Source organism: Euleptes europaea, chromosome 3 (genome assembly GCF_029931775.1).
Source record: "Euleptes europaea isolate rEulEur1 chromosome 3, rEulEur1.hap1, whole genome shotgun sequence".
Taxonomy (NCBI): Eukaryota; Metazoa; Chordata; class Lepidosauria; order Squamata; family Sphaerodactylidae; genus Euleptes; species Euleptes europaea.
In genome coordinates, this window is record NC_079314.1 from 111,821,966 (window position 1) to 111,838,428 (window position 16,463).

The following is a 16,463-nucleotide window of genomic DNA, read 5'->3' on the forward strand; positions in this document are numbered from 1 at the left end:
TTGCCCGCTTACATTGATAGCAAAAGCTGTGCATAGACAGTAGAAATGCAGAGGAAGAACTGACCTACAAGATGAGGCATGGAAGTAAACATGAATACACAAACACACCTTACAACCTTATCGACGGAGAATTGACAGCAGATCCCAAAATTATCTTGAAAAAGCTGAATGTTTTCAGCTTTTTTGGGATTGGGATTTTCAGTTATAATTAAAAGACACCTTTTTCAGTCTGTATTTCTCAAAGGCACACCCCTAACTTCAGTCTTTATTGAAGTCCATGTTTACACGATCAATTACTTCTAGGGGTAAACTTATACACTGTTGCGCATCTGCGACATCGTTTTGTTCAGCCGATCCATTTTCCTCTTCTTTGGCTTCGATCTCTAGGTCTCCACTCGTCAGGTTCTTAGACCGTCTCCTTAAAATCAGGATTACGCACACACAAGGGATGTAGGATACCGCACGGATGATAGCGGGCACCGTCAGATACAGCAATCTGGAATGCAATTTCAATGGCATTAACCAAGAACCACCAAAATTCTCCATTCTCTGCCTATTTCCTATTATCTGCCAATATACACAAATGCCCCACAGCATTCCAGAGTTTGTTTCAGAGCCAGTGTAATTTAATGGTTAGAGTGTCAGACTGGAATCTGGGAGACCCAGGTTCAAATTCCCACTCTGCCATGAGCTAGTCACACACTGGTGTTTTCTACATAAGGACAGGCTTGTATAGTTTCCCTGGTTCTGAAGCCACCACAAATATGGTGCAACGGCAACAGAGCCTCCATGCAGCAGGTTTTTTTAAATCAGCAATTTAATAACACTATGGTCGTTTATGCATGGGAGTTTTACCTGAGGTTTGTTGCTGGCTGGACTCACACTTTCCTGTTGGGAATCTCTGCACCAGCAGTCTCCAAATTCAAATCAAGTCCCACCCCTTTAAATGCTGCTTTGTAATTGGCAGTGCTTACTGAAAGAACCCCCACCCCACCCAAAACCAATTACTGCATTAAAAAAAATTAAGGACAAAAAGCACAAAATGGAGCAATCTGAAAGGAAGCGGAGGGAGAAACCCAAGCCTCGGTTTTAAAAAACCTTTCTTTTGCTCAGAAAGAGCCCCCAGGAAGCAGGAAGCATTTGAATCCCCGCCTCTTTACACACTGCTTTGTGATTGGCTGTGAGATAAATCAGTCTTCTTTGTCCAGTGCTTTGCCTTCTGCATAGAGATTTCAGCCAGGCTAAGGTCAGGGAAGAGGGAAGAGTCAGGTAACAGAGGGATGGGAAGACCCGGGCATTGCGAGGGCTGGCAGCGAGGTTGTTTCTAATGGGCGGAAAACTCATGCAGAACTCCAAGGAACAACCGAGTCAGACAGAGGGTGAACGTGAGTCCAAGTACCCATACATAAATGACCTATATTGATATGTCATTATACTAGAATCTAGGTTTCAGAGTTCCCAGAACTTATTTTTTTTAAAATAAGTGAGTCCCTCGTCCATTTTGTTGGAGAGATATACTTTTCCCCCATATATCTCTCCAAGGAGAAAAGGTAGAGGTTTACCTTTTTAAAAAAATGAAACCAGGGAATTCAGACAACCTGGTGCATGTTTTGGAATAACAGTATTTTGCCGTAAGGCAATTAAATCACCGATTAAACAAAAAGAAAAACCCTCTGCAGTAGAGAGGGGATATGGCTACCTTGGGGGGAAATGGCTGCCGTGTAGGTAGGACCAAGGGAATCCAGATTTTTTCACCCACACAGAGGCGACCCAGGCTTTGCTGCTATCTTTCCCAAAATTTAGGAGCAAAGCAGGTTTGGGAAAGATTGGAGAAAAGGTGGGGAAACCCCAGGAGGTGCACAAATGGAGTCACTATTAGAGTAATGCATAACCTCACCCCCTGACATTTTGTGGTTGGTTCTGCCTACTCCTACAGCCACTTTGAGGGTGCGCCCACCACCCTGTGTCAGAATTCCAAAAGTGACCACAGGATCAAAAGGGCTGGGTACCTTTGCTCTGTAGTATAAAGTTTTTTTTGGGAAAGCAACAGAGGAAGTAGTAGAACACGGGTACCTGTATGTGTCCAAATCATACATTCGGCACGCTCCTTCTCCTCCACAGCGCTTGGTCCCCCATTTCAAGCAGGTGGTATCTATCATAGCTCCAAAATAAATGGGTGATGGTATTCCGGCTATATGGGACAGAAAGGATTACTTTAGTGCTTTTTCTAAGTCTTTGTTCCGCTGCTTAAGATAATCAATGCCAAAGTCCCTGAAACTGCATGTTTGTGGCACGACTTGATATGCTCTCTGGACTTTCAGATGTGATTCAGTGTGTTTGCCACATGATGGACTCTTACAGTGCAATCCTAAAGAGAGGGACTCCAGTCTAAGCCCATTCACTTCAATGGGGTTAGACTGGAGTAACTGCATTTACGATATCACAATTAATCTGCTACAGTTTTGTCAAGGTACAAAATCTGCATCCAAAGAGTGCAGCAGGATCCTAATAGAGTGCCCAGTTCTATGTGGGGTGAAGGTAAATATAGTTACACAGGGATAAACAGATCCCCACCCATTCTCCATTGCTATATTATTTTGCAATTAGTCTGCACTAGGGCTGTGTTGCGCCCATGCATAAGGGCTAATATAACACACACACACACATATGCCCTGAATGTTTGGGAAGTTGGCATCAGAAGATTATAAGCCACAACGCCTTTTCTTTGTGATAGGGCCCCTCACCTATTAAGCGTAGCCTTCCTTGAGTTAGCGAGTGGACTCTCTTATTTGTAGTTAGGAATGTAGTTTCTGTTTCCCGCTTGCGAAAACAAAGCACTTGTTAAGAACGCCTTCGGGCCACATTATAGGCTATGCTAATTAATGTATTCAGGTATGTAATTGTGTATTGGCTCTTTTGTCTTTATGATGTAATGTTCCTGCCCCGATCCTAAGGCATAAAGGATCCTAGCTCTCTTTTGTTCTCTTGTGGTGACTCTCCGCTCTGGTATTAGCAGTTAGCTCCACCCAGCTAGTTTATTTAGCTAAATAAAGAACTCCTGCTTTAATTCTAACCTCCTCCTAATTGTCTGTTTATTGGACTCTACGGAAGATCAGGCATTTCAGCTGGAGGTCCCCCCTGGCCACTGGAAGGGGATGGGGTGTATGGTTGCCAGATCCAGGTTGGGAAACTTCTGGGGATTTGGGGATTGAGCCTGGGGGGGACAGGGACCTCAGTGGGGCACAATGCCATACATTCCACCCTCCAAACAGCCATTTTCTCCAAGGGAACTGATCTCTGTAGTCTGGAGATGAGCTGTAATTCTGGGGGATCCCCATGTCCACCCAGAGGCTAGCATCCCTAATCTGCCCTGCATTCTACTCTGCCTTCATTCTAGTTTAACATGACTTTTACAAGTTAATTGCACAATTAGATCATGCACAGTTTGTTATATCTTTAAGCTGATTTGAGTTTTTCCTCACCTTTGGACTTATATGCACTGATAGATAAAACACCATTTAAAAGCCATCTTTGGGGTCTTGTTTCAGGAGATGTCAAGTGTGATCCAGTTTGGGAAGCCACACCCCCTCTGAATTAACATGAATTCTTTTCTCTCCAAACACAGGCAATCCCATTTCTTTGTTTCTGGTGATTCCTTGGCTCTTATATTAAGAGCTGCCAGCATTACCACCACTCATACCCTGCTCCAGATCTTGAGATTTTACTACTATATACCCTGAGTTCTAACTTTCTTCACATGTCAAGTTGCCAACCTCCAGATTGTATTGTATTGTGCAATTTGAATCATATGAGGAGCATTCACACATCTGATGAAGACATCGCGAAACAGGACAGCTTTACCGGAATCCTGTCACACTTATTGCCTCGCCGTTTCTACCACTACAGTGGTCTTTTGATATTGGGCCCATGAAAGCATTTAGCTATGACTTAGCTCCTTGGTATATATATTTTGTATGTTGTTATATTTTTGTGATTTATACATCATTGTGTGTGTATCTTTGCTGGCTCACACAATACAGTGTATCATATCTTTATTGTCACTTATTGTGTATCATTTTGGCCTGCGCTGCTGTGAATTTGTTAGCCTACATTATTTCTGACTGAAAAAGCAGGAATTCCATCAATCTCTATAGCTTTTACCATTGAGATCCGGGAGATTCCTGGAACACATCCACAATACTTGATGTCACTTCCTGTTTGTTTTGGACAGAAACAATGTTGTGGCAATGCGCGATCCCATTTTGGGCTCCCTGTTTCCTTCTACAGTTCATTGGAGCAGTGGTGGATGATGGGGAGGATTGGTGGGCGTCGTCTACTGGAAGCTGGTAAGTGGCATCCCTAACTGCATTCTGTACAAAATGCAGCAATGAAAAAAATGGAACCAGGGAGGGTTCCGAATGAACCAGTCCCACTTTGCAAACAAGACCAGATAATTTGCAACTTTATAGGGAGAGATTTGGATGGCAAGGATTTCAGAAGCATTCTTACACCCAATGTTGGAAACTACTTCCAGAGTAAACTCTCAGGGAACAAGGAAAATGTATTATTTCTCTCATTCTTAAGAGGAAAGCAGTTTAAAGTGACAGTGACTTACCAAACAGTCTTTCTGCCAGGGTGTGGAGGCCCACCCCAAACGATTTCTCCTCAGGCTTTAGAGACCTGGGTAATAAGAACATTCCATATTAAACCAATAAATGAAGTACGTTTTCCCCTTGGCTGTTTGCATCTGATTGCTGTTGAATGGCTTCCAGTTAAGGCAATTTGCTCCGTTGCACCTGATGCCCATCTCTTTAAAACATACTTTGCTTTTTATTGCTGTTTCAGACATTGCACAGTGGCAAACACGGGTTCACCACAGTGTGAACGCTCAGCAAGTCTCCACAGCCGATCCTGGCTGTCTAACTAGGGCTACATCCATGTGGAGGTCTTTCTCTACCATGGCATCCAGGGTACAATTTGGGGGGGGGGGGTGTCCACACAGCATTGTCCTGTAATTACCAGCTTTCCCCAGCCTCAGTATATTCTTTCAAACTCCTAGTCCGGTATAATCTTTCTCTAAAGAATACATTCCGAGCATGATAGCAAGCTATCTGGACAAGGAAGCCAAACGTTTTCAACAGTCTCATTCACATTGGTGTCATTTTCCATGACACAACACCACGTGGATTTTGAGAGCACTTTTTAAAAAAAAATCAGGAAGTGCTATACTACTACAGTGCTGTAACATTATAAGAATATATTGCCACAGTCTACCTCTTTTTGTTGTGCAGCTATAAGAGTAGATGGACAAATCTCCCATGCTTTGGCATTTGCAGCATTGATAACAGGGGAATGGAGAATCCTTACAGGGGAATGGAGGATATGAGGATTCATATCCTGGGATGCAGCCCAGGTAGGGTTGCCAAGTGCCCGGTGGTGGTGGGTAAAATCCCGCCAATCCACCGGGCTGTCCGCTGACCAGCTGAGGGCCGGCAGGCAACGTGTGTACGCGCGCCTGCGCGATGCACCCACATCACCTCCGGGTTTACCCGGAAGCGACACGGACCCTCTAACAACCTCCGCAGAAACTCTATGGAAACCGTACTACTATACTATACTATACTATACTATACTATACTATACTATACTATACTATACTATGGAAACCATAGAGTTTCAGCAGAAATTGATAGAGCGCGTCACTTCCGAGTAATCTGGGAAGTGATGTGGACGCACCTTGCAGGATGCGCGCATTGAGCCGGGCGCACGCGTGTATTGCGCGCTGTTGAAAAGCTCCCACCGGTGGAGCTGCCAGACCTGGTAAGCCTAAACCCAGAATATATGTAGATGCAAACTTGCTGTTTTAAGAAACCAGTTGAAGAAATCACACAAAGATGTGGAGTGCAGGGTTATCATTATGCTGATGATACCCTACTGTTTTCTCCTTTCCCTCAGAACTGTATGAAGTGTGGAGATACCTAGAATGGGCTGGATTCTACTCCTGTTTTACCACTCCTGATGAAAGGAGCTTGGACTCTCGAAAGCATATACCTTGAAAATCTTCTTAGTCTCTAAGGTGCTACCAGACTTGAATCTAGCTCTTGTACAGCAGACGGATACGACTACCCTCTGAATCTATCTTGCTGGAAATCTTGCTGATCTTTAAGGTGGTACTGGACTTGGATCTTTCTCTTCTACATCTGGGAGCGACTGCAAGGCTGTTTTCCTCAGGAGAAAAACCCCAAGGCCCTAAAGCAGGAGCACTGAAAAATCATTGCCCCATGCAGAAGCCAGTATTATGTCAAAAGAGAATCAGTTTTTTAAACGGACAAAACCTGCCCCAAAATATAAAGCTCAGCTGTTCGCAGGGGATACGAATGTGACTTCTTATGACAACAATTTTACTGGTCTTTAAAAAACAAACAAACAAGTATTACCCGCCTACCTTATTAGGACCATGTAACCTGGCATGGCACCAAAGGCATAAACAAAGCAGCAAACTAAAGACACAATTAAATAGTAGTTTAACATGTTGCCACACGCCTTTTCTCTGCCACACTGGCCTAGCACTGCTGAGCTGCTTCCCAATGGAAAACCCGAAGCTGGAATGCAACTGCAGTTTCCAAATACCTGCAAAAACATAGTTTGAAATCACGTCAGGATCATTTGTGGGCTGCTCCTAAGACCAGGAAGTATCAGGGGAGTTACAGACTCAAGAATACAGAACTTGGTTGTAAAGCTTGTATTTATCTCTGGGCAGATACTGGAAATTCCCCTTCCCCCAGCCTAATGGAAAGAGACATCCCAATTCATGTGCAGAGGAAGTAACTAAATTGCCTTAGGGTATTACTCTGTGCACACAGACTAGCTGGAGCTCATCAGATCTCAGAAGCTAAGCAGGGTCAGCCCTGGTTAGTACTTGGATGGGAGACCACCAAGGATGTCCAGGGTTGCTAAGCAGAGGCAGGCAATGGCAAGCCGCCTCTGAACATTTCTTGACTTGAAAACCCTACAGGGTGGCCATATGTCAGCTGGGACACAACAGCACTTTCCACCACCAATATTCTGTGCTGCCTGTTGGTAGCTCCTCTCATCTGTGCTTTGGACAGTTAGACATAAAAAGTCCCATCTTTGGTGGCACATCACATTTCAGCTTTCTCTCTGGAGTGGGATCTGAAGCATTAAATCATCTTAATCATTTTGGGGTACAGTTTCCATCCTCTATTTCACACATGCTTCTCACACTTTTCTGAATTTTTCTAATCTCTCTCTCTTTTGAGATACAGAGTCAGTATGATAAATAATTCCGCAGATAAGTATGCTTTCGCACTATTCTTTTACAAGAGCGCCGGATCTTTGTTCCAAAGAATGTCCTGTCTTGCAAGCAGCTTCTCAGTCATCCAGATGGTTTCAACAAACTGACCATTAGGTATGTTACTTCTCAACTGCTAAAGCAGGAAAGAAGGGATATGTTTGCCAGCTTTGTAACATCTTTGCTTTTCCTCTTCCTGTCTCAGGTACCTGAGTTTGATAGCCAGAGGCTCTTCAGCCAGAAGGGAAGGATGGAATAAGAAGAGGGACATCTTTACCAGCTGTGTCAGTATCTTTGCTGAAGACTGCAATTCCCTTTCCTCTTTCAGGCCGTGGCCAGAGGCATGAGCTATTGGGCACAAGCCAAGGAGCAAGAACCAAAGAGCCTGTGGCTCACAGCCTGTAACTTCAGTCAAGCCAGCCAATATTTTTGCTTTTTGTTTGTTTGACTTTCATTGGTTAATTTATGTATTTTTCTTGTTATTCAGTTTAGGTCCTTTCCAGAAAAAGCAGGATATAAATGCTTAAATAAATAAATGAACTAATAAAAAAGAGCTTTAAATCACTATGTCTATCATAGCTGCATGGAAAGGCAGCTGTGTGCTGTCCAAGTTGAGGGCCTTACTGTATTTCTCCCAGTTCCATTTATCACGTCACATCCAGCAAGGCATGCCGAAACATATGAAATTCCATTTTCTCCACAAACAGGGTCCCATTCTTTGGTTGAGCACCCACAGTGGCTGTTGCAGTCTGCAAATAAGCTTGTTTCCGAGTAGAAGACACGCTCTGCCCTGGAAAAAAATATTCAGAAAGGTGATCAAGAATACATGAAGCAATGAAATAAGCTCAAAAAACTTTTTTTCCTAAAGAGGAGTTCAGTGGTTGACCATATAGTCCAGATATGGATCATTTCTGTCTTGTGGGACTGCCAAAGACTTGTCAGATAATTTCAGGTATAATTTTGGCTTGGGTGTACCTGAATGCACACTAGGGTTGCCAACCTCCAGATACTAGCTGGAGATCTCCTGCGGTTACAACTGATCTCCAGCTGATATAGATCAGTTTTCCTGGAGAAAATGGTTGCTTTGGCAATTGGATTCTATGGCATTGAAGTCCCTCCCCTCCCCAAACCCACCCTACTCAGGCTCCGCCCCAAAAACTCCAGGTGTTTCCCAACCTGGAGCTGGCAACCTTAATGCACACCTCTAACCCAAACCGTTCAATAAGGGCTCAGACTATACAGAAGCTTGCTAATGTGCTTTCAATGCCATTCTTTGTGGTAGGGAGGCCTTGATTAGGGTTGTTGCCAACCTTCAGGTGGTGCCTGGAATTTTCCCAGAATTACAACTGATCTTCAGAGATCAGTTCCCATGGAGAAAATTGTGTATCCAAATCTGTGGCATCACATCTCTGCTGTGGTCCCTCCCTTCTACAAACCCTGCCCTCCCCAGGCACCACCCCCAAAGTTCCAGGAATTTCCCAAGCCAGAGTTGGCAACCTTGGCCTTGATTCATAGAACCACAGAATCATTGAGTTGGAAGGGACCACCAGGGTCATCTAGTCCAACCCCCATGCACAATGCAGGAAATTCCAAACTATCTCTCCCCCACACCCCCAGTGACTCATACTCCATGCCCAGAAGATGGCCAAGGTGCCCTCCCTCTCATCATCTGCCTAAGGTCATAGAATCAGCATTGCTGACAGATAGCCATCTAGCCTCTTCTTAAAAACCTCCAGGAAAGGAGAGCTTACCACATTCCGAGGAAGCCTGTTCCACTGAGGAACCGCTCTGTTAGAAAATTCTTCCTAATGTCTAGAATGGAAACTCTTCTGATTTAATTTCAACCTGTTGGTTCTGGTCCGACCTTCTGGAGCAACAGAAAACAACTCAGCACCCTCCTCTAAATGACAGCCCTTCAAGTACTTGAAGATGGTTATCATATCTCCTCTCAGTCTTCTCCTCTTCAGGCTAAACATACCCAGCTCCTTCAACCTTTCCTCATAGGACTTGGTCTCCAGACCCCTCGCCGTCTTTGTTGCCCTCCTCTGGACACATTCCGGCTTGTCTACATCTTTCTTAAATTGCAGTGCCCAAAACTGAACACAATACTCTAGGTGAGGTCTAACCAGAGCAGAGTAAAGTGATACCATCATTTCATGTGATCTCATTTCTGAGAGGATTATAGCAAGCACCAAAGAAGTTCTCTACACCCCAGTATGCTCTTGAAGGTACCATCGATAGCGTGCCAGACACAGAGGGCTTTGACATTTAAACTAGGATCTAGATGTAGACAGAAAATGCAAACCCCAAAAATCCAATTGGTGGAATGAGATCTAGTCCCCAACTGCTCCATCATTAGATGACTGTTCTATTCCTTTCCCCCCAATGTATTTCCATTATCTACTCATATGTTAATTACAGGCAATATACGGATTATCCCAGAGATGACATGTACCCTTCATAGGAGATAGTTAAACCAGCAACAGACAAATTTTTGCAGATCACGAAATAGGCACCGAAGTAGATGAGATAGTCAGCCATAGAACTCCAACAGCCTATGTGGGCAGCTTTGTAGGTGCTTATCTTGAATTTCTTCATCATAAGGCCTCCCAAAAAATATCCAGCGCATATAATTGGTAGAGTGTAAACCGCTGGGGCAGGGAGGGGGGGGGGGAAGCAAAAATCTGGTTTCAGATACATCCAAGATAATTTAAATCGCCAAAGCTGAAGCAAACATTCAAATTATGAATGTAGAATTACAAGTAGAATTATGTTGTAAATTTCAGGGAACACCACTATATATTTCCACTGAGATGCCTTTGCACCTGTGATAAGATTCTGGGCTGGATGAAATAATACATTCTTCAGTTAGGGTTGCCAAGCTCCAGGTACTAGCTGGAGATCTCCCGCTATTACAACTGATCTCCAGCCGATAGAGATCAGTTCACCTGGAGAAAATGGCCGCTTTGGCAATTAGTCTCTATGACATTGAAGTCCCTCCCCCCCAAACCCTGCCCTCCTCAGGCTCCACCCCAAAACCTCTAGGGTTTCCAGGTCCCTTTTCGCTACCGGCGGGAGGTTTTTGGGGAGGAACTTAAGGAGGGCGAGGTTTGGGGAGGAGAGGAACTTCAATGCCATAGAGTCCAATGGCCAAAGTAGCCATTTTCTCCAGGGGAACTGATCTCTATCGGCTGGAGATCAGTTGTAATAGCGGGAGATCTCCAGCTAGTACCTGGAGGTTGGCAACCCTAAAAACCTCCCACTGGTGGCGAAGAGGGACCTGGCAACCCTATCTCCAGTTACACCTCTATTCACAGAATATATTATCTAATACAGCCCTGTTGGATTCCCAAGAACCACAGGTTACACTTAAAAAAAAAAAAAGCATATTTCTAGTCCTCATGCCTGTTAGGACTGCCAGGTCTCCTGCTATGGTGTTTTACCATAGAGTTTCCAGTGATTCCTAGAGCTACTCTATGTCTTTTTCAGGTTTTTCCTGGAAGTAACATAGCAACGTCACCATCATCACCCCTCCATGTCCCTACTCCCAACCATTCCTCCTGGCTTGGCCTAATAATCCTAGTTGTTGCAGAGATTGGTTTGGCTCAGACATAACGCAAAACCAGGATTTATATTAGCTATGAAACCATGTGTTTATATCCTGCTTTTCTCCCCAGAACAGCTTACAGCATCATCCTACCCTCCTCCATTTTATCCGCACAACCACAGCCCTGCAAGTTAGTCTAAGGAGGAATGCCCTGAGGTCCCCTAGAACATTTCCCTAGTGGAGTAGGGATTCAGACTTAGCTCTCCCAGATTCTAGTCTGAATCTTTAACCACCTTTTGCAAATTCTTTCTTCTAAGGGCCAAACTACATGGTATGTCTGACACGTCACCACCACAGTAGGGTTGCCAGCCTCCAGATAGTAGCTAAAGATCTCCTGTTATTACAACTGACCTCCAGCCGATATCGATCAGTTCCCCTGGAGAAAATGGCCGCTTTGGTCATTGGACTCTATGGCATTGAAGTCCCTCCCCTCCCCAAACCCCACCCTCACAAAATCACAAAGTCACACAAGGTTGGAAGAGACCACAAGGGCCATCCAGTCCAACCCCCTGCCATGCAGGATCCCACAATCAAAGCACTCCTGACAGATGGCCATCCAACCTCTGCTTAAAGACCTCCAAAGACGGGGACTCCACCCCCCACCCCCCGAGGCAGGGCCCCAAAAACCTCCCACCGGTGGCGAAGAGGGACCTGGCAACCCTACCACCACAGGGACCTACAACTACAGCTCGTCTGTGAGTTCCCCATGGGAACTCAGTTCTCAAGGACACGGAGCCCTGATTTGGATTGGATCCTGGTCTGGGGGCGGGGAAGGAGTCCAGCCTTCCTCCCTGCACATATTTTCCTGACCTTCAATGGCCCCAGTGGGTGCTCTTTGGCTGACTGGCAGCTGCACATCAGTACCCAAGCAGCCACCAAAAGGACAAACATCTGCCCCAGGGATGTGTTGGGTTTGGGAAACAGTCTGGAGGGGGAGGCAGGTGCTCCTTCTCCCCAAGTGCCATGGTCCAGATCTGAATTGGAGCCTAACATGCTTGAAAACTGAATTCCACCAGGCAACCTCTCAGACTGTAAGTCCCCATGCTGGTCAAGTCTCAAACGTATCATCTTTGGACCAGCCCAAACGTTGACAATTGCTCCACCTTCTTTCAAACACATCTCTTTTGTTTACCTATTAAAAAGATGGCATCTGATGCAGATATCCCATATTGTTGTTCCAGATATTTTGGCATAAAAATAAACATTCCAATGTAAGCATTGAACTGCACCACAGTGATTAATATAAAAAGCATGTAAACTGGGTTGCAAAAAAGACGTTTCAGGTACGGGATGAAATCTGAAAATGAAACCAAAAGAAGAATTATTTGCAGTCGCTTATAACCTCTTGAAATTGTTCAAGACTTTCTATTCCTTGGCTCCACCATCAACCAAAAGGGAGACTGCAGCCAAGAAATCAGAAGGAGATTGAGACTGGGAAGGGCAGCCATGAAGGAGCTAGAAAAGATTTTGAAGTGTAAGGATGTGTCACTGGCCACCAAAACTAGATTAATTCATGCCATATTATTCCCTATTACTGTGTATGGGTGTGAAAGCTGGACAGTGAATAAAGCTGGTAGGAAGAAAATAGATTCCTCTGAAATGTGGTGTTGGAGGAGAGTGTTACGGATTCCATGGACTGCCAAAAAAACAAATCAGTAGGTTATAGATCAAATCAGGCCTGAACTGACCCTAGAAGCTAAAATGACTAAACTGAGGCTATCGTATTTTGGTCACGTCATGAGAAGACAAGAGTCACTGGAAAAGACAGTCATGCTAGGAAAAGTTGAGGGTAGCAGGAAAGGAGGAAGACCCAACCAGAGATGGATTGAGTCAATAAAGGAAGCCACAGCCTTCAATTTGCAAGATGTGAGCAAGGCTGTCAAAGATAGGACATTTTGGAGGACTTTCATTCACAGGGTCACCATGAGTCGGAAGCAACTTGACGGCACTTAACACACACATAACCTCTTGATCAAGCTCTTTAAAACATGTATGTGGCAAACTAGGCATTTAGGAATGGTTTTCTTCCTGTGTTTGGCCTCTGTTCACTGTAAATCAGCCTAGCATGCATGAAAAAACACCAATATGAACAGGCTAGAGGTTGGCAACTAGGGTTGCCAACCTCTAGGTACTCAAACAAAAACAACTAGTGCCCCAACGGAAACTGGGACTTCAAAAAATTGAGCACTTATGGCATAAAAAAGCTGTTAAGCCTGTTTCAAAATAACGCAATCTTTATCTGAGTCACTAACAACTTGTAGAATACAGTGTGCTGCCAGCTAGCAAGGGAGCGCCTTGCCGCTGTACAAATGTTAACAAGCTAAGGCTATCCAGTCATCCATTAGAAGCAGGAAGTTATACACCTTACGAACGGAACATAACTTCCAGTCGGAACAGTCAACATAGGATCACCACAACCAAAGAAGCAGACACGAAATGGGACTAAATACCGGAACCCCATTGTCGGTGGCCTCTATGGACATTTCTATTTTGCTATGTACAATTATGTACTATAAATATTGAAAAGTTACTTTATTGTGAAAACTTGTTAACATTTGTACAGCGGCAAGGCGCTCCCTTGCTAGCTGGCAACACACTGTATTCTACAAGTTGTTAGCGACTCAGATAAAGATTGCATTATTTTGAAACAGGCTTAACAGTTTTTCTATGCCATAAGAGCTCAATTTTTTGAATTCCCAACCTCCAGGTACTAGCTGGAGATCTCCTGCTATTACAACTGATCTCCAGCCGATAGAGATCAGTTCACCTGGAGAAAATGGCCGCTTTGGCAATTGGATTCTATGGCATTGAAGTCCTTCCCCTTCCCAAACCCCGACCTCCTCAGGCTGTGCCCCAAAAACCTCCCGTTGGTGGCAAAGAGGGACCTGGCAACCCTACTCGCAACTAGGATTGCCAGCTCTAGGTTGGGAAATACCTGGAGTTTTGGGGGGTGGAGCCTGAGGAGGGTGGGGTTTGGGGAGAGGTGGGGCGGGGCGGGACTCCATTGGGGTATAATGCCATAGTCTACCTTCCAAAGTGGCTATTTTCTCCAGGTGAACTGATCTCTGTCCTGGAGATCAGTTGTAATTACAGGAGATCTCCAGCCACCACCTGGAGCTTGGTAACCTTACTGGCAACCCAAATTCAAGGCAGCATACAAAAGATGATGCATCTGTTCGCACATTGCCCCTTTTGCTGAGCAGATCTGTGGGTGCAAGTCCTCCTTGGACTGCTTGAAAGTCTGCAGGTAGGAGGGGGAAGAGACTCCCTTTCCCCAGAAGTGAATGTTGGCACAACACATAAATCTGACCAAAAAAAATCCAGACCATAATCATTCATTTAGTGCATTAGACCAAGAGCCATAGCAATTAATGCAATAAAACAGTAACCAGGCATTAAACAGTGGGTAGCCGTGTTAGTCTGTCTGCAGTAGTAGAAAAGGGCAAGAGTCCAGTAGCACCTTAAAGACTAACAAAAATATTTTCTGGTAGGGTATGAGCTTTCGTGAGCCACAGCTCACTTCTTCAGGCTATAAACGTTAGACCACGAGCTCCCTTTCTTCCAGGTACGGGTAAATTCTGGACTGAATGTTTTCTTTCCCAATCGATCAATGTACAAAATATACGTTGCACAAGAATTTAGCGCTGGGGTGAAGGTTGTGTTGCCAGGCCATTTAAGGATTTGAACAGAGCTTGAAGAAGGCAAAGAAGGGCACCAGATGGGTTGTGCTTGAATATTAACTGCCCCCCTCTTGGTTTTACCATTCAGATTGCCAATCTGCAAGTGGTGGCTGAAGATCTCCCACTATTACTACTGATCTCCAGGCGACAGACATCAGTTCTACTGGAGGAAATGGCCACTTTGGAAGGTGGATTCTATGGCATTATATCCCACTGAAGCCACACCTCTAACCAAACCCTGCCCTCCTTAGGATCTGCAAAATCTCCAGGTATTTCCCAACCCAGTGCTAGAAATTCTATTTAACCACAGAGTTTCGTGCAATTCCTAGCTCTACCCTTTGTCACTTCTGGATTTTACCCAGAAGTGATGTAGCAATGACAACCGTAATTCTGGCCATTCTCCCTGAGATTTTTTTCTTTCCCCTTTGAAATGCAGGCCAAAGCTAGAAAAACTTTGAGATCTGGCAACTGTAGGATGGAGAACCTTAAACCCCATGGAGTAAGCTGGTTGAATGTTGTATCCAGTCTTTAGGAATCTCTCTTTCTGACCTAAAAGAGTGTGGGTCATCGGCAGCTCTTTCTTCCATCTTGAGCTGCTTGCAAAAACTGGATTCTGGAAGCACTAGAATAAGAGCATGTAGAATGTGCTCACCTTTATGTGTGTGTGTAAAGTGCAGTCAAGTCGCAGCCGACCTATGGCGACCCCTTATGGGGTTTTCAAGGCAAGAGACGAGCAGAGGTGATTTGCCAGTGCCTTCCTCTGCATATCAGCCCTGGTATTCCTTGGTGGTCCCCCATCCAAATAGTAACCAGGGCTGACCCTGCTTAGCTTCCGAGATCTGACAAGATCAGGCTATACCATGCTGCCTTCCGTCCCAGGCTCACCTTTATACCTAGGTCTAAACTTGCCGCAATCCATCCCAATGTATTTTGATTCTCTGACAATCCCGCGATACAGACTTTTATTTATGTTGGCTAGACTGGATGTCATCCCATCAGGGGAGTTAATAGGTCATTTAAATAGGGTACTGTATGTGAGTATGTCAACGTGGTTCTGGCCAAATAGACACTCCTTGTTTAGCTGTGACTTGCTCAACAAGGCTAGAGACAGATGGATAATGTCAGGCTGCTATCTCGGTTTCGTTATTGCCTCTGTCTCTGTGCTGTATTGTCTGCCCCCCAAGGTCGCATACCTAGGCCTGGGAACTCAGCTCCTGGGAAACTGTATTCATGCGTGTAATCTCCCGCCTTTCCTGCCTTATAATATCTCCCAGCTAGTGAGCCTCTCATAGCTGTCATTTTATTCGTTTGCACTGTATGCCTATTTGATCAGTAAAAGCCATCTGTTTGGACTCTATATGACTTTGTGGTGATTTCTGGTTCTGTGGGCCAAGGGCTGACATTATGACAGCTATCCCTCATCTTCACCGTTCTCCTAGCCAGGCTGGAGCCCAGGGGGGTTCGCCTGCCACTTGGATGGGAGCTGTGCAGCTCTCCAGGTGATCTACTACCCTGGAGCCCTTCTCAGAGGACCCTACTCTGTTACAAGACTTAATCGCTGAACTTTTCCGGACGACCCGAGAGGTTTGCCGCTTGAGGGGACTGGTACAGGCGCAGTGGCAATCTCTTACAGGACGTCTCTGGATGTTAACATCGGAGGATACTGATGCTCGTTTAGATCTTCAGGACTTGGATCAATTACTGGACGATGCCCGATTGGCGACTGAGGATTTACAAATATTAACTGGACTTTTGGATAATCTTATTTCTCGACAAACTCTTTCTACCATGGCGGGAGCCCCGCCGGAGGGTTTTTCCCTGATCCCGGATGCGGCCAGCTGCCAGGCTGAGGCCAAGCGAGTCA

At 45.0% G+C, this 16,463-nt stretch overlaps 1 protein-coding gene across 1 annotated transcript in view; it reads right to left on the minus strand.

The window, feature by feature from the left end:
* Positions 1-258: 258 nt before the first annotated feature.
* Positions 259-16,463, minus strand: part of LOC130474916 (solute carrier organic anion transporter family member 1A2-like) — a 37,859-nt gene continuing 21,654 nt past the window's right edge. The window contains exons 9-15 of the mRNA XM_056846608.1: positions 12,052-12,216; positions 9,768-9,963; positions 7,937-8,102; positions 6,446-6,630; positions 4,616-4,680; positions 2,074-2,191; positions 259-496 (exon numbers count right to left, since the gene is read on the minus strand). Coding sequence (XP_056702586.1) covers positions 259-496; positions 2,074-2,191; positions 4,616-4,680; positions 6,446-6,630; positions 7,937-8,102; positions 9,768-9,963; positions 12,052-12,216 — 1,133 coding nt within the window. The remainder of the gene's footprint in view (positions 497-2,073; positions 2,192-4,615; positions 4,681-6,445; positions 6,631-7,936; positions 8,103-9,767; positions 9,964-12,051; positions 12,217-16,463) is intronic.